At 40.3% G+C, this 19216-nt stretch overlaps 1 protein-coding gene across 1 annotated transcript in view; it reads left to right on the top strand.

Annotated features, from left to right (window-relative positions):
- The first annotated feature begins 1022 nt into the window (after nt 1–1022).
- KCNB2 (potassium voltage-gated channel subfamily B member 2) overlaps nt 1023–19216 on the top strand; it is a 183570-nt gene continuing 165376 nt past the window's right edge. Inside the window, exon 1 of the mRNA XM_086742404.1 lies at nt 1023–1601. Coding sequence (XP_086598530.1) covers nt 1023–1601 — 579 coding nt within the window. The remainder of the gene's footprint in view (nt 1602–19216) is intronic.

The raw sequence follows: 19216 nt of genomic DNA on the forward strand, positions 1-19216 counted from the left end.
GGTGGGTGGGTTTCCTCCCTGTTTCATACCGATATTTCAAATTTGATGATGAACAGCTGCACTGCAGAGTTCACTGAAGCACTAGGCACAGTGAGTGAGGGTTATTAAAACTGAGATTACTGATTGCTGTCATGCAATCGTGTCCCTGCAGCAACTTAACAGGTGGACAAGCGGGACAGAGAAGAGCCTTTCCAAGGAGCCAGGGAACAGTATGCACAATCCTTGCGTATGTAACATGTATTACTGTTCAGATGGCTGCAGAAGAGTTAGAATTCCTTTGACCTGTTTGTAAATAAATCAGCACTGTCTGGTGCAAGAAAATTTGACTTGTCAGGATGGCAGTTGAATTGTTTGGTGAGTAATGTTTGGCTATGAAAGAATGCAGTAAATCAAAATTTGGGTTGGGGAGGGAAGCAGTTTGGTTTCACAGGAGATTTTGATATGCTCTAATTGTTTCATTCAATTTCAGAACATATCTCCCAAATTGGAATTATTCAATAAAAGGGAAGCCAGCCCCCATTTCACTTTTTCATTATAGATATCTCCACAATCTTTCTGTTAGCATACTTCACATATTAATTGGCAAGTAATCAGATTAAGCTAACATGGCTGCATCAGAAACTGGTTTTGGAAAAACCCAAAACAACAAAAAAAAAAAGTCCTCTGTACAAACTGTCACAGTTGATTTTCATGAATGCAGAAATTCCAGTGAAGTTTTTTCTTTGCTGAAATGTAGTGCTCTTAGCTGTTCCGGTTGTTCCAGTGGTCCTGTATACTACCACAAAAGAGTCTCACTGTAGAGAGAGCAAATTACCATCATTAAATTTTAATCTGCATATGAAAGCGTGGAAGCAGAGAGACAGAAATTGGGGAATATATTGTACATTGCTGTATTCTAATTTTTTGTCTTATTTAGCTTCAGGAATGGACCTGTCTATCTGAAGAGGACTCTGCCCAAATATTTGTTGTCTCCAAGCTCATTCCACTAAAGACTCTGGTGTTGCAGCTGCATCCTTTTCAGAATGGCTGAGAAGGCTCCACCAGGAATCAACAAAAAGTCTTCAAGGTCTACCCTTTCTCTGCCTCCAGAACCAGTGGAGATCATTAGGAGCAAAGCCTGCTCGCGGAGAGTTAAAATAAATGTCGGCGGTCTCAACCACGAGGTGCTGTGGAGGACTTTGGACAGACTTCCAAGGACACGATTAGGAAAGCTCAGAGACTGCAATACTCATGAATCTCTGCTAGAAGTATGTGATGACTATAATCTAAATGAAAATGAATATTTTTTTGATCGACACCCAGGGGCTTTCACTTCCATTTTGAATTTCTACAGGACAGGGAAACTACATATGATGGAAGAAATGTGTGCTCTTTCTTTTGGCCAGGAGCTTGATTACTGGGGGATTGATGAGATATATTTAGAATCTTGCTGCCAGGCAAGATACCATCAAAAGAAAGAGCAGATGAATGAGGAGCTGAGGAGAGAGGCAGAAACAATGCGAGAGAGAGAAGGGGAAGAGTTTGATAATACCTGCTGCCCAGAGAAAAGGAAGAAGCTCTGGGACTTGCTGGAGAAACCCAACTCATCTGTGGCAGCAAAGGTAGGATAAACAGTGTGCTTAATGCAAAGACAGTAGATAATGGTTTCATGTCCCATGACATCTGACATGCACGAATCAACAACTTTCACTTAAATATTTAGAGAAAAGAAGAATCTAAAAATCAACATACCATGAAGTGAATACACCCAAATCTGTCCTAAAACCCTCTGAAATCAGCAGAAGGAATCCTGTTGACTTCAGTTGATTTTAGGCAACTGCTACACTTTACTTTTGTTGTATATAATCATAAACATAGCTGTGATTGTTAATGGACTTCACATTAAACTCTTCGATGAAAATACGGCCAGAGAACACTACCTGCTTTTTTGTTAGAAATGCATTTGGTTATGAGAAACAAACGTTTCAGTATTGCTACTTGTCCTGTTACAGGAATTGCATAGGTGTGGTATTAGTGCCTCGTAAGTTGTGCTGGAGACATTATCAAAGAATAGTGTCAACAGCCGCTGTCTGACATGGTTTTAGATTGGGCAAAGATCGCAGTATGTTTGCACTTATACTACATTTTTGCAATCTAGAATTAGAGTGTTCTGTATAAAAGTATTAAAATATTAAAGCATATATATATGCACATACATATATGTATTTCTATGTATACATGTATATGTATATAAACAAATATATATTATATACCTGTACATACACACACATATCTACACACACACATATATATATCTGTAAAATTTGTATATATTCAGGCAGAAATGAGGAAGCATTCAGCGGAAGCCTTGTTCCAATACTGCTGTCTTCAAACAGGCATGCTGGCGAAAGTCTCACTGATACAGTGGAAAAGTTTACCCTTGTTAGGGAAGCAGGGCTGTACGCATAGATGTTCGTACTTCTATTTAAAGAAAGACTGTTGCTTCTTAAGGAAATTCATTGTTCTATTTGTGATGTGTGGTACTATTTAATGTGAGGAAAATTGAAGAAGCTTGTCTGCAGTTTGAACCACTCAGAGCAAAAATGTTTGGTGTTTAGATGTTCACATTAAGCTTAACTGTGGCTTTATTTTCTTCTGTTGTTGATTTTTTTATTGGATGCAACGCTGTTGGACAAAGGTAAGTATTAAAATATGATGGTGGAATAGACAAAAAACAGAATCCTGACAAAGATTTTTCTTGCAATAGCAACTTCTTACTATTGAGGTGCAATACACTAATACACTTTTTTTTTATTATTCTAGTTTTTCATTGTGGGCTGCCTAACTCTTTAAGCAAGGACTTACTTTGTAAAAAAAAAATATTTATTGTGCCAGAATATAAGGTTCATAATGGGAATAAAAGATTATAGGAGAGAAAATAAGGTATTCAGAATATTTTAGAAAATGATATGAATACTTTTTCTGCTTCTGAAATACATATTCTGGGCCATATGTTTCTCTCCAGGAGAAAGAGCAGAGGGGAAGCAGATGGGCATGTATCCAGCATTTTTGTGACACAGCTGCTACACAGCCTGCAGGAGTCAGGGACCAGCTTCTTAGTCCTGCACAGCTTGAAACATCACTGATGTGATCGGTAACAGAGTTTTCCTCCCAGGCGCGGGTGGGAGGAGCTCATCCTGGAGCCACCAGTGACCTCCCTGGAGCTGGGACACCATGCTGCACACGAGCTGGGAGGTCGCCTCAGTTGCATCCCACACTGTACTTGGCAGGCAGATTCAAGGGGAGAGAAATTCCAAGTGTGTGTTTGTGGAATCTTTCCTCACTTCCTTTTTTTTTAACATAGAGAAGGCGGCAGTTGCCTATAGGGCTTGAGACACATGCTTAATTGGTGTTTTCCTAAAATGAGATAGGAGACAACCCAGTAAGATGGACCAGATGAATAGGGCGAAAAGAAAATACTGATTCATATGTTCTGTGCCTGTGACTCTGATTAGCATTTGATCATTCTTTTGCTTGGTGGATAAATGCAGAAATATAGCTGGTTAAACTTGCATGAGGGCTCACCATTGACCAAACTCTTCTCATGACTTAACAGTGCCCCATCATGGATTTACTTGAAAGGAATTAGGCCAACTCTGAGCTTTTAAGAAAATCTCCCTTTGGCCACTCAGGCCAGATTTCTCCTCAGGTTTTGGAAATGGAAGTGGCCATTTCTTCCTAAGATATCAAAATATTTTTTTCACCTTTTTATTTCCCTTTTCCCTCATCTCCTGGTTCAATTGAATGCTATAGTTCCGTGCTTTCTTGCTACAGGGAGTTTCACATTGCACTTGTATACATGTTGCAATGGTATTCATTATTTCAGTTGCCTTCTGTCTAAATTAATGCAATTTTATGTGATTTCTGTGATTCTAGCAGCTGGAAGTCACTGTATTACATACACATGGAAAGTTGGGAACCAAATGAGGACATATTACTGTGAAGCCTCAAATTCAAATATTTGCTTCTTTTGAACTTTTGTAGAAAGAAATGAAACCACATCAATGTGCATAGCTGTCCTACAGATGCCTATTCCATCATTCAGATCCTGCCCAGCACCCAGGCAGTTGACGGGAACAGCTTGCTGTTTAATCCCTTTCACGTAAAAGATTAGGGATGCGGGATAAACACTCAGGTGTGGTTTCGGTACGCAGCTGTGTCCTATCACTTCTTGATTCTGCTAAGATCCCTTCTAAGGTCTGATCCGAAGCTTACTGAATTAAGGGGGAGTCCCACTTGGGATTAGGCATCTCAGGACAAATCTTGCTCCTTTTGAGGTCAATGAAGGTGTGCCATTGACTTCACTTACAGCAAGGAGAGACACAACAAGGTGACAGCCTATGAGCAGTGCGTATTTTACAGGATCTGTAACAATAAATGGAGACAGCAAGAAATGTGTGGCAAGAAATGAAAACTATGGTTACCTAGTAAATAAGGAGTATTATAGGTCAAGTACTTTTGCACAGTATAGGCACACTTTACTATGTGAGTTTTTAAATTTTAGTAAATGCAGGTGTGCACTTCATCTCAGTCACCAATGAATATATTCTAGGCACAGTAATTTTTGCCTGGTCCTCACCCCAACAAAGCTCTCTCTGAATTCAGTAGAGGTTTTAACTGAGGCATGCAAGATTTGCCTCCCTTTTCACGTGTTCTCATTCATAAACTTTTTAAGTACAATTAAGGCAAAGATGTCCAGAAGTTCGGCCATTTCAGACATGCACAGTGAGGAAATGAGAAGCAGTGTTGGGAATTAGGAAGAACAGGAATTTTGTCTATTCTACATCCCAGAGAAGTCCTAAAGCTTGGTCCCCAAGCCACAGTTTCACGAGTCTGACATTCTTTGATTCAGAGTAACATCTGAGTTTTTAGACCAGGCATTTATTGTGTAATCAATATTTTGTGAAAACTCCATTTTAAAAAAAAAAGTTATTTTACTAATGCATAGTGAAGAAAAATAAAAACAAAAATGTATTTTGAAACTCTATGGCAAAGAGATCTGAAGCAGAATAGACCTTCTCCAGAGGGGTCATGGTACATCCATTTTTCTCCGGAAAAGTCTTGTCTTTCACCTTGGAGTTTTTATCTGGGAAGTAAAAACAGTCATCATTTCGTCTTCTAATTACAGTTGCTGGACCTGTAACAGCCTCCTTAGAGTAGCAGCAGCTCTGATCCACCTATCAGTTGTATGCAAGTCCTTGACAGATACCAGAATAAGCATGGATTTCAGTGGATGCAGTCCAGATTACAGCTGGATTGCATAAGTGCTTACAGTTCAGCACCTTGCTGAACTGGGATATTAAGGACAAACCTAGCTGATCTGATGCCTTTTTACCTACATCTATGTTATATTGTTCTGTGCAGTGCACTTAAAATCAGAGGAGCCTTACTTTGGAATGACTGGGCATCAAGTGAACCCGTAAATTTAATGTTTCTTTCAAACTGTTCGTGCACAAGTTCTTCCTTTCATTCTTGTTCATAAAACCCAAGAGCCTGGTTCATCTCTCACACTTGTTTTATATTGTCGAAACTCATTTGGACTAAATCTGAAGTAAATGTAATGTTTCTAGCGTAGATACAATACTGTAAATTTAGGGTGAATGAGGTCAGGAATAAGTGGAATATCTAGGATAAATGGAGAATCTGTGTCTGCCTAAAGATACTGACTCAATTGCTTTTCATGTTCAAGAGTATTTTAAGTACCTTGCAGTAGCAGTGTCAATAAGTATAACTCAGATTTTCCATTTGATATTTTATATCACATTTTGGCCCTGTGAATACAACTAGAGAGTAATTGCTTGGGATTGATTCTACAGGTCTTTCTTGGGCAAGAAAATATTAATTCTCACATGAATATTTCCTTCAGGCTCAGTGTGACTGATCAAGTATAAAAGGTAGTTTAAATAAGTTAAGTAATTTAATAAATTACTAGTCAGTCACACTCTGTCCTTCATTTTTTGCATAACCCCTGTTGATGTGCATCCACGGAAGGGCAAAATATTGGCCTGTGTGGCTCTGCGGCATGGGATTTACTTTCTTTAAAGCTATGTGAAACCTGATTGAGGTTGAAAGTGTTCTCCGTTAATTCTGTTTGTCACACTGCATGGCTCATTTGTCCTTATTTTATTTTGTTGATTTCTTTTTTCTTGGGGTTTGTTTTCTAGGGTATTTTTTCCTTTGCATTACTGACTGTAATATGAGGATTTCTCCTTTGTGAAAAGTACACTAATTTATCAGCTAACTAGTGGATTGTGGATTACAGAAGGTATAATTATGCCAAGCCTGACGGGAAATTGTGAGGGGCTTGTGTGCTGCATTCAGTAACTAATCCCCTAGGTGAAAAAATTTCTTTGGGGAAAAAAAACCAAAAACAACCAAGCATGAAAAGGCAGATTCAGTCCACTGATATTTATTTAGCTACCAGGTGAATTATGGCTACAATTGCTTGCCAAGAGAGGACACACCTATTATACATTAGGGGCCTGATTCTTATTTTCCATAAGTCTGTTTTATATATAATTCACACTGATTCTCACTCCTATTTAGACTTCGTAGAGCAGCTTAACAATGGTCTTGGGTCATTATGCATGACTTCAGAACAGAGCTGAGTGTCACATAAGGCGTTCCTTTGCAAGTCCTTATAAATTGTCTCCTAGATTGTCACACAGTGTTCATTCAGTGGCGAACCCTAATTAATGGTACACTACTGGTTACTTTGGGGTTGAAGGTCACATCATATAGGCTCAGAGGACTTTAGGAAAACTTTTAGCTGGTGGGTTGTATTGCAAAGAGCTGTCACACATAAGAAGAGTGTATGTCAACAGCTGACTGATTGGACTAAGAGTAAGTGTTCAAGTGAAATAAATACTTTTTCTTATGTTTACATCCTTTGTTATGTTATAGGAACAAAACACTTATTTTGCTTATGTTGTCTTCTCAGTTTAGGTTTATGTGTTCTGTGTTACCCTGATTTTGTTAACGTTACTCCCTACAAAAGCTTGTATTCTATGTACTTTCACATCTAACGATAGGCCAAAGATGAAGATGACAGAGAATTAAGACTGTATCTTTTCTGAAGTGTTAGGAATGGTTTTTGTACTATTTTAATTCCCACAAGTTTTTGTATTGCATATAGTATACCTCACAGTGTTACAACATCCATTGAAGATAAGTGGTGTTTCCTATCTGGTTTCAACTTATTTTTGGGGAGAATCCTGTTACGAGCCTTTATCTGAATGTGCTACCAGGAATGTTATAGTTTGCATTGTCATTCCCAATACTCTAAAGACAAATGGCTGCTGGAACTAAGTTATGGTAAAGCACAGAGGATGGTCACTGGTAATAAATACATATCTTCATCTCACCGTCGTTTCTGGCCAGGACACTTATTACCGTTCTTTGCTTTTAAGGTGAAGTTATTTTTTGTGCTAAACTATAAAGTCAGTCAATGTGACTGTAAGACAAAGAGATTGTATTTGATCCTAGTCATTCATATTTAATAACTAAAGTGTTTTAATGTCTTGAAAGGTAAGTGAATATATTGTTTTTTCAATAGATATTATATCAAGCAACACAGTAGACTGGCAGTAGTTAATTGATTTTGTTTTAAGAGCTTATGTATGCTCACTGCTGAGTTGATCATTAAAAGATTATTTACCTTCTTTATACCGCTTAGATGAAGTATCATGTAACCCATGATTCAGCATCTTTGGCCAGCCTCAGTGTCACGGGAATAGAGCTACCCTCTGATCTATCTTGCTCCAGAGGTGTTTAATACCTCGGTTACATATGAGTTTCCTCCAGCCTGAGATCTTATCTGTGGTGTACTGAAAGGTCTTGGTGTAAACTTATTAAAAGAACTTACTACAAACTGCTATTGGAATAAAATGAGTAAAACATCCTTTGAACTGACCTGTTTATTATTGACACTTAATTCTCAGTAAATCAGATGCTTAAGTTTTGGAAGCAGTGCCAGGGGCAAAGATGCCCTGGTCGTGCTCAGACAGTCTATCGCTGGCTTCAAGCACTGGCACCAGGGATCATCCCCATTCGTTGTATGAACAGAGAGGGAAGAGATCTTTCCTTCCTGGAGCTGTGAGAAGGGGCTTCACTGACTCTGATTTTATGGATACATTAGGGAAAAGTAAAGGGGATTCATGTTAAAGAGGGGAAAAAGCAAGAATAACTATTTTTAAAATTGAGGAAATCCATTTTCCATATTTGGAAATAAGATTTAATTGGTAATGTTTTGCAAAATGAAGTTTTAAAGTAACAACTAGAGAGTGTCTGCACTTGTGACACCATTCACAGAATCAGACAGTAGCTCTTGCACAGAGGAACGCTCTAGGAATATGCATGATTACAGTGAATTACCAGCAGATACAGTCTGCATGAGAAGAGTTATCCTTTGCCATAATGGGTAGAGAGCATTATTCCACTTTACCCCAGCCCCACGAGTCCTCCTTAAGTTAGGAGAACAATTTAACTCTGCGATGACTGCTTTTTTTTTTTTTTTTACTGCTGCTCATATCCTATTTTTTATAGCTGTCAAGTTGAGTACAGCCCAGCATCAATTGCATATACCTTCTAAAATATGTACTGCAGTATTTCTGGTTATGAGGGTAATGTTTTGGGCATTACAGCATGCCCCTCAGTAACATCAGAGGCATCTCGCGAGCTGGATTTGCAGCTGTGACATGTCACTTAAGCTGTGTCATGCCTGAATAGACAGACCAGGGTGTTGTGCCTTTCCCTTCACCCACAGATCATATGTCCTAAAAATGTTGCATTTCCTTTCCGTATTTTCATAAGCAGCTGCCAGCGCATTGTCTTCTCTCACGTCAGATACTTGGAAACAATCAGACGTCAGGGAGCTATGCTAATAAATTAAATGATGTGGAGGTGATGTTATTTGAAGGATTAACTGGATCAAATCTTTTGGAAGCAAAGGGCTGCACTTACTATCTGGATGAGCAGGCTCCATCTCGCTTTTGTAAAGCTGAGAGTGAAACAAATCTGTATGATAACTTGTGAATTGGCCATTCTGTTTGCATCTCTGATTTTGTTGCAACATGTAGAAGAGCAAAAAACTGCTGCCAAGTGACCAGGAAGCTGAAGAGATTTCTGCATGCTACTTATTTCAGAAAAAAAAAACCCTGCTATTTATCATGACATATGGGAGACTCATGAGTTTTCTGTTTGACGAAGGTATGTGAATATTTGATACGTAGCACTGAACCCCAGGTCCTTTGAGGGAATTTTGAAAACAAGCATGTGACATGGGCACAGCTGTTTCAAAGTGACTTTGAGATCACAGATGTATCCCAATAGAGTCTTTTTACGAAGCCACCACAGTCTGCTCTTTACATGCCTTGGTAACTCTCTCTTTGGGGAGGCATGCAATAAGGTCAGATTTACAAGTGGGATAAGTAAGTGTATTTCCAGTTAAATGTATTTGATTTGCAACAGTGAGGACCCAGACAACAGGCTTACATTTGAGTTGTTTGGTTAAGTGTACAGTATCCTTTCCACATGAATGTTACGGCATTATGAGTGAATGAATACCTGTACTCCACGTGCCATACCTGAGACAGGTGTTTTTGAGCATCAGTGGAAAGGGGTAAGTTGTCTTGGAAAAGCACACTTAAGACAGTCTAACCATTCAGTCTACATATTAGCAAACTAGCCCTTATTACCACAAAGCATATTTGGTGGTGTTGGAGCTTTTAGACATGCATATCCTAAGTATATATAATATGAATGGATGAGCCTTTTTTTAAACCCATAATACTGCACAATGCGAAAACGTCTGAGCTGGTGGAGGCAATCAGAGCAGTGGTTTTCTCTCAGTACTTAATACCTACAAGCTGCCTGAATCATATTTGCTGAATTTTCAAGTCATCTTGTAGCTACTTGTTATAAATATTCATACAGGTTTTCTTCTAAAATGTAAGGAAAGGCATGGGCCAGAACATGGGATGCAAACCTGAAGTCTGAGGAAATTTTTATCTGAATGACATGTTGAACTCCTGAGGTTGTGCAAGCCTTACCTGATCTCTGAGGCTCAGGTTCATTCCTCACTGAGAACCTTTTATGCTTGCTGCTTCTGGGAAATAGTATTGTGTTCCCCTAAGCTCCTGCCTAAAAACTGACACTTCACTGAACTAATAAAAAAAATCTTCTAGGATTATCTAAGCTTTTCTGTTCTAGCCTCTAAAAAGCAAGTTAAATAAAAGTCCAACAGGAGCAAAATCCTTCACAAAACAGCTCTTAAAGGGAGGGGGTTTTTTATTGCCAAGGGAGTAATGAGCTTCACTACAGAAGGCACTTTTGTTATCCGAAGTTCAGTGCCTTCACTCATCTTTCACTGGGTCCCTCCTGATGCAACCACAAGGGTTAGACATTGCTTTAAATAGCTCAGGTATGGCACACACTAGAGCTGTTCCAAGGACAGCCAAGTTACAGTGACAGTTTCGGGTGTCACTGGCCACTTGCAAAATACCCCTCCAGAAGGGGCTGCTGGCATGCTTTGGGACAATCCAGCTTCCCTTGATTTAATGTATTGTTAGAAATGGTATTTTTTGTGAACTTCTGAGATGGTCCCATTTTTTTTTTTACTTCTTCAGTTAGGTTTCTGTGACAGATAACAATGGCATCAAGTTTGGTTTGCAAACTCACATTCATATAGTTTGTTACCTGTAATCTCCTTTTGGATTGCTTACTGAAGGCTCTTCAGGTGATCTGGCTGTTCTGCTTTATTGAAGCATCTGCCATTGTGTTTGACTTTGGGGGAGGTTTTTCTGAAGAACAGTGATACTGCTAAATTAAAGTACTTAAGGTAATTCTTTTGCAGACTGCAAGAGATCATCTGAAGATGTTCTGAGAACTATGAACTCATTTCCATTTCTATTATTTTCACAAAGCCTTTATAATCTTATATATTATCTGTTAAAATTTTTTATATAAATTCTTTTGTGAATTTAAATGCCATTTGAAAAAAAAAACTGTTCCAAAAGTATCTTGGTCTGTGGTTTATGTATGCAAATACATTTTGTGAGATTATAGCACAGGAAAGCTTGACTAATGCCCTTGAATTCTGTCAAAACACTGGCATTGATTTCAAAGTGCTTTAGACCATTCCTACCAGCATTCTGCACAAAAAGACAAAACATCTGATGTGAAAAGAGTACATAGGTGTATGGCCAGTCCTGTTTGACTGAACCCTACAGCCTTTATTAGAATTCAAGCAGGAGGGACAAACGACTTAGACATAACATGCAGCTGAGGCTGTAAGTTTGAGCTGTATCTGATCAGAAGTCAGTTCTGTACTTGGCAGCCCTTCAGGCCAGCATGGTGCAGTTTAGTCTCTTTACTGGTGATACATAAGGTAATTGCAGGAATGGCGAGCACTTGCAGTCCTGTGGCAGAAATTGTAAATAGCCACTTCTGCATCTCCAACTCACATGGCTGGAAACCCACGTAAAGATCTGTGGATAGGCAGGCCATGCTCATGAATCCAATATGAGGACCAAAAGCCTGGAGTAATTTTGAGAAGTTCCCCACTGTCCAGAAGAATCTCCACTGGCAGAAGAATCCTTCACACTGAGCACAGGTAGCTTCTCATGACTTTCCTTTGGCCCGTGGCCTGCGTATGGTTGACATTTTTTCTTTCATCTTATGACTGAAGATTTTCTATGTCATTTTACAGTCTGTTACCTAACTGCATGTCTGTGCAGTGCAATTTGCTGTGTTTGTTGGTGTTTAGCTGAGGTCAGGAGAGTGGCATCAGGTCCGTGAGAGAGCTGGTTCCGCAGGAGGTAAGCCTGCAACATGAGGTGGAGGGTCCTGTGGATCACCTTGATGAGCAGCTTGTGTTTTGAGAGGAAAGGGAATGCTTCTCCAGGCAGGATTAGAAATGTAGATTGGTATTCTGTTGCTTTAGTAAATGATAACATGCAGGCTTGAATTTGAAGACAGAAGCGTGGTGTGGCTTCATGCTAGAGTGAAGTTCATTATAAAAGACATAATCTGACAGAAGTCACAATTATTTTTGACAAGAAAGAAAATTAAAAATTCCTACACTTCTACTGTTTATTCTGTCAAAGGTCAATAAATAATATAGAAACAAAGCTGGACAGAGCCAACCAATTATTTTAGAAAGTATGCAAGCTAAATCCTGTGAACTGAATGCTAAGTAATAGAATTTCTCTAGGTCTCTTTAATGTTTTTAAGTTGACTTAAAAGTGGATTTTTCAAAATAGTAAAACAAAGGGAAAAAAAAACTTTATATGTTGATTTATAAGGCCACTGGAGTGGCCTTAGGAAGCTGCAGAGAGAGCAGTGTAATGCTTGCCCTTTCTTCACCTGTCAGTTAACAGGCGTAGTGGTTAGGGGATTGATTAGATACAGTTACTGGTGAAAAAGTCTCCCTGTCCTCTAGTTGAATATTAGGATATAGTAGTGAGCACTCAGAAGTGAAACATTTTCACCAGAAATATATTCATTTGTTGTAGTTCAGCCCCGATCGGGACCAGACTACGCAGTCTCTCTCTCACTCCCCCCACCCTCCAAGAGAATAGGGAGAGATAATATAAGGAAAAACGGCTCGAGGTTTGAGATAAGGACAGGGAGAAATCCTTAAAGTTACCATCACAGGCAAAACAGACTCGACTTGGGGAAAACTATTCATTTATTACTACAAACAGCAGGATAATGAGACAGAGAACAATATAACCTCCATCCACCCCTCCCTCTTCCCAAGCTTAACATTATCTCTACTACCTTCACCCCTCCGAGCAGCACAGGGGGGAAGAGGGAATGGGGGTTGCGGTCAGTTCATCACGCATTGTTTTATGCTGCTGCTTCACGGTCGGGGGAAGAACTCCTCACATTCCTCCCCTGCTCCATCGTGGGGTCCCACCCATACGCCACAGTCCTTCCTGAAACTGCTCTGGCGTGGGTCATCTCTTCCATGGGGTGCAGTCTCTCCAGAACGGCTGCCCCAGCGGGCCCTCCACGGGCCACAGCCTCCTTCAGGCATCCACCTCCCCCGGTACGGGGTCCTTCATGGGCTCCAAGTGGATCTCTGCTCCTCCGTGGACCTCCATGGGCTGCAGGGGGACAACCTGCTCCACCATGGTCGTCACCACAGGCTGCAGGGGAATCTTGGCCAGGAGCTGCACTACCCCCCACCCTCCTTCTAAACTGATCTTGGCATCTGCAGCTGTTTCTCTCACAAGAAGAGTTCTTCACAACAGGCTGGCAGACGCCTCTCAGAATCTCTTCACATCATCCATCTCATCTCCTCTCCACTTCTTGCAGCCGGGCCGGGCCGAGTCGGGCCCAGTCGGCTGCCTGGCGAGAGGCCAGAGGGTGAGGCCTGCAAGGCCCATGAGGCCTGCTCCCCTCTCTGCACCTCTGCCCCCACTCAGCTTCTTCACATCTTCTCTTTTTTTTGTTTTCCCTGTTTTCCCCTTCTTAAATACGTTATTGCAGAGGCGTTATCACAGAACATTCTGCTACCAATCGGCTCGGCCTTGGCCAGCAGCAGGTCCTCCCTAGGCCCGTCCGAGTCCACTGAACAAAGAGGAGCAACTTCTAGCAGTTTCCTACAGAAGCTACCACCTTAGGCCCCCCCCTCACTAAACAAAACCACAACATCATTCCACCAACTCTGATAGTGGACATGTGTCCTGGTCCCACATTAGCCTTGTGCACTGAGTTTTCGGCTTCTTGTCATGATTGTATTTTCATAAGAGGAGGTGGGTGCACTGTGAAAAATGAACAAAGTAATCTCACTCAGAGAGGGAAATGAGGATGTGAAGTTCTGAAGAAAACATGAGATAAGAAAGAAAGGAAAAAAAGAAGATACTTCTAATTGAAAACAACTTATTTAGCTGAAAAAAATATTCCTAGCAAATTTCAACCAGCCTGAAGTCTGCTTCAGTGTTCTTGGTCAAGTCACTCACATTTTTTGTGGTTCTGTTTGGCCATTTTTAAGTGGGAAAATTCAGCCCAGGATCACAGACATACAGATAGGAGCAATTTCTTAATTGCTACTTGCATTTAGTTTCTTATGGTAAATACTGTATTTTGTAAGTACTTTTGCTAGCCAGCATTTGACCCTCAGATTAACCCTTACACATCCTTCAGTGAACCTGATACTCATTTGTTGTAATCTGAATTTTAGGCTGGTATATTCTGCTACCTGATGGTGAGGTTGATGTGCACAGATTTCATTCTAAACTACATATGGAAAATTAACCCAAGAAGCTGTAGCTGCTGCAACAACAGTGAAGTGGTGAATAATTCCTCTGATCTTTTCAGTAGCTTCTTCAGTCTGTTGAATTCAGGAAGAATCAATGCAGTCTGTTACGTACTTGTAGTTTTGGATGAAATAAGTATGTTCAAGAGAGAGGGGTTTTTAACTAGAGTAGCAAACTGGAGATGAGAGGTCTTGGGCTGAAGGATAATCTGCTTGATGAGTGTATTATAGAGAGAATAGAGGAGGGTTAGACATGCTATTTAGGAAGCTTTCTTAGCACTTGTTAACACCAGCAGTGATGGGATGGCGAGACGAGTCTTATTACAATATTGTGCCATTGATGTTAGCAATGCCTGTATGGATAATAAGCTCTTCTGAAATACTTTTCTTCTCTGAAAGCACATTAATTTCCTTTGAAGAGAGCTGATGTGTCTGACTCACAAGCCTCCTTCCCTCTCAGACGTATTTCTGTCATTATTTGAAAACAAATTTTTTAGTTTATGAGGGTATGAATTTGAAAACATAAACCTAATCTTGGAAATACATTGCACTGAATCCCTGATAACGTGTCTGATACGCTGTAGCAGAACCACGTTCACGTTAACGTAACTTCAGCATTTCTAACTCTGGCATTGTCTGTTTCCTCCCTAATTCGATTTCAAACCAAAACCCAACCCTTACCTAAGCCCAGGTTCCTGAGAACCGATCAGTGGTGAACAGAGCACGGTTGCGGGCAGGGTTTTATTGCTGCCAGTCTTTCACTGAGGCATCCTCCCTGAAGGCTTCTCTGGGAAGGGAAGGATGCAGCTGCAAAGGGCACTGCACAGGCACAGATGTCTTCTGCTTGTGAAGTCAGGCTGAAAGCTGGTGTGCAAGCTGCGGGAGAGCCCATGTCAGTCACTGCAAGCAGCAGGCACAACTGCAAATCTGTTTGATGGGTTTTCCCCCTCCCTTTCTAAAAGGGAAGATGGGAAGAAAATTTTCCAAAGCTCTGAACTTTTCCCAGCGTTCCAGTTACATGGAAAGGAGTGTTATGCATCGGGAGCTAGGCTCTACTCAAGAGTGGTCTTTCCAGGAGGAGCAGTGCTTCAGAGGAGTATGCTAACTGGGGAATCCCGTGGGCAGATCAGTTTGCCTACAGTGTGCACATGGTAACCATCCCTTGACCTGTGTGACCATGGATGGAAGAAGCGGTTCTCTCCCATGCTTCCTCCACTACTTTATCTTAGGCAAATAGCACTTACAGGCACAGAAGTGAGACTAAACCTGCACAGAGTAAAACTTAAAAGAAGAATGGAGGTTTTTAATTGGATTTCCCTTTTTCGTTTCCCATGCCTGTATAAGTACAGTTTTCTCTTCCCTATTATACATGCATGAAGGAGTCAATTAGAAAGGAGTCACACAAACACCTACAGTGCTGACTTTCTGTTTTCTTAAGATCTGTATAGAATACTCTCACAATACTTTTACTATTTTTGCTAAAATTTTCGTATTTTAATATTACCTTGACTGTTGTTTCAAAACTTCTCTAAAGGGAAATCTCCCCTCCAGAGGGGTGTTCACTTAAAGTCTCCTGAAGTGTTTAGAGCAGAAAGGCAAATGCTCATTGACCCTGGTCTCAATGTTACTGCACTGCCGTAACATTGATCTAGCGTGTAAGAAAAAAGGAAGATACATTTTTCAGTGGACGAAAAAGCCTGATAAGTTTATACAATGATGTCAAATACCTTGGCATTCATTGTTTGGTGAGTTGTTACGGATAAGGTATATTTCCTAGGCTTAAGGGTGCTATTTTGAAACGCAGTTGCTGTTAAAGGAGATTTACAGTACTCTCAAAAAATGGCAGTGAGATAATAGATCAAAATGAAGAAGTAAAACACAGAGCTAGGTTGTATCTGAACAACAAAAGCAATCCTTTTTTTTCCCATTCCATGTAAGATCTGTAGTCACGGTTGTGCCAGTGAATGCTGTTTCTTTTGCGGAACAGTACAGATCTCCAGTGTAGATCTTTGACCATAGGAAACCCTGCAGGCTCACAGGCGTGGTGATGCTGAGAGCTCAGGAAACCTGTATCAGCAGCAAGATACATGTTGTTTGGAATAACACAATCAATTTAGGTACCTATGTTTGCATCCTGTATAAGCAACCTAATGTTTGAGCTGTAGAGCTGACACTATTTCATACAGTAAGGGTTCAAGAAAAATGGAATAGGCAGTCTAAGTCACCAGATAATTTCCCTAAGGCTAGAAGAGATCAGCAGAAAAGACGACCAAGGACAAGGTAGGGAGTAAGAGAAAAATAGTCACCAAGTATCTAAATGTGCTGATGTCCTAGTCCATAGTAGGGTTTTGGCACCTAAAAGCCATGGCAATATTACTCAATTCTTCGTAATAACCCTTAGCTCAATATCTCATGTAACTTTTTCTTTCTATTGTCAGATCTTGTGGCCAAAAGAGAAGGTAGTGGCCATGTGATTTCATACAAAGATTCTCTGTTTGTCTTAATTTATAGCACAGAAATATATAGTGACAGCCATCTACTGAAAGAGGAGGTCTGATGATGAACCTATTTGTGAGTGAGACCATTCCTTTTGTGAAAGCAAAGCAGCGTTTTCTCCAGCTGTGTAGGACAGTATTTTAAACCAAGCAGGGGACAGCTGTTCCCTCATGTTTACTGACAGCTCGTGCATATGTGTTAGGCATATGCATGTAAAAATTGCCGTGCAAAGTGAGGTGCTTTGCAGCTGTGCTAGGTCACATAAGCCTGTAACCACATCAGCCCAAAATCTAGGTACCCCAGAGAGGGGTATATGCTGTGCTTGAGAAAAATGTAATTATATTGCCAGTTTTTTTGTTGTCTGAAATACTCCTAGTAAAGATTTAGTGTCACAAGCTCAGCTCTGGAGTGAAAATACATCTATTAAAGAAAGCATGAACATTTTATAGTATTTGGGGAGTAAAGTTAATGGGCCTTGCTTACAAATTAAATGCAGACAAGTAGATGTGTGTTCTCATCTGTCCCTAATGTCATTGTTTTAGTAGTGAGTGCCTTGTAATATTGAGTGATTTGAGATTTACAGTAATTTGACAGGGCAGGGGAGCCCTGTTGTACAAATGTGGAGCTGAGGTACACTGCAGCTACTTTAAGGTCACACAGAAAGTCCATGGCAAATCAAGGAGCTGGATCCAAATCTTTCATGTCCTGCACAGCCCCCTACATCTGGACCATCTTTTCTTTCTGTGGAAATCAGGTTGTACATATTTTAGACTTAAGGCAGGCAGAGTTTATCCTCCCTTACCATTACTAATTAAATAATGTTCTCATTTAATAATGCTGGCAGAGATTTTCAAGCTTACAAGCCTAAGGGCTTGTTTCTATTCCTTTTAATGGGAAATAAGCTATTTTAGCCAATATATTGGGGGTGTATCTGTGTGATGGTGTACATGTTTGTTGATCCCAGAGTCTTTTGATATGTTTAGTTCAGTGTTATTTTTTAAAAGAAAATTTATAGATTACACTATACTTATGGAATTTAACTGCTACTTATCATAGTAACCATTTGCCTTTGATCAGATTTCTACAGTGTAGCTTGAAAAGTGATGAATATTTAATTTAAAGTCAATAAAAAAGACTTTGTGGGTGGGAAAACAAAAAAAAATGCTAAAAGCAGAGATAAAAGAGTAAGAAAGTCTTCAGATGCATCCAGATTTTGTGTTAGATGTTTATCCACAGTCATTGATTCCATCCTGGTCTTTTGGCTTGAAAATTCCTTTTGTTCGGTAAGCAGGTGTGAGATGCTGCAACCTGCCTACACTTTCAGTATACTTTGGACAAGCTGAATTAATAATCGGTGCAGTCAACTTCCTCCAGATTCTGACATGGGTTGCAGGGCAGAAATTCCTAAGCTAATTCCATCTGGTCTACCCCAGGACTGTCAGCTGTGTCACCCTTTGGTGCTACCGTCCTATCAGTTCATCTTGGTAGGAGGCAAGATTTATTAATTTGGATGCAGGGCCATGCTGACAGCCTCAGTGTTGCTGTGCATTGTGGATGGATCAGCATGTTCTGTGATACTTGATTTCAGCACGAGATTCCATTGTATCAGATCTGCGTCTTCCAAATTTTTTTTTGTTTAACATATTGTAAAAGAGAAGAAACAAAGTTTACTGCAGTTGGAGAAGGGAAGGTCTAAGGCTGTTGCACATTGAGTAAAGACGACAATTTTGACATTCAGAACAGTAAATACTTTGTCAGACCTATCCTACAACTGCTATCTGGGTGGGACGTTTGTTTCCTTTCCCGTGACTCACGATCACAATTAATCTTCATTACAGTAGTGCTGCAGCAGCCAGTAGAGAATCACCGTGTGCACCACACTGATCTCGGAGAGCTTATAGGCTGAGTAGGTGATGGGCAGGAGGGAGGAAAAACATGTGGGTGCAGCAAACGGAGCTGAGCTGGGACGCAGTTCAAGAGTTGGTGGTGTTAGACCACGCCAGCTGATCTTCTGGAGGTTCAGTAGCTCCTAATGTTTTCTTAGACAATATGTATAAATCTTCTGTGAATGGAGTTAACTTTCCTTAGTTTTCTCTTCACCTTGTTCCAGTTTCTCGCTCTTGCATGGCTCAGAAAAAGGGTAAGCTGGGCATCCTGAAAAACAGAATCGATGCAGTGGGTAAGCTTGGATAGAGTCTTCACCTAACATTGCATGTAATCATTTCTCTATATCACAAACAAGTGAACTGCAGACACTACAGAAATTGTTTTCAAACAAAAAGTAGGGAAAATATGGCAGGTGAAGAAGCATGCAAAATCAGGGTGATCATCCACTAGAGAGAAATTAAAAAAAAAAAACCTCTCTTCTTAATTAAAAATAGGACAAAGATCAACAAAAAAAACAGTGCTCTCAAAGTC

This window comes from Chlamydotis macqueenii, chromosome 2, assembly GCF_036417535.1.
Source record: "Chlamydotis macqueenii isolate bChlMac1 chromosome 2, bChlMac1.mat, whole genome shotgun sequence".
Classification (NCBI taxonomy): domain Eukaryota; kingdom Metazoa; phylum Chordata; class Aves; order Otidiformes; family Otididae; genus Chlamydotis; species Chlamydotis macqueenii.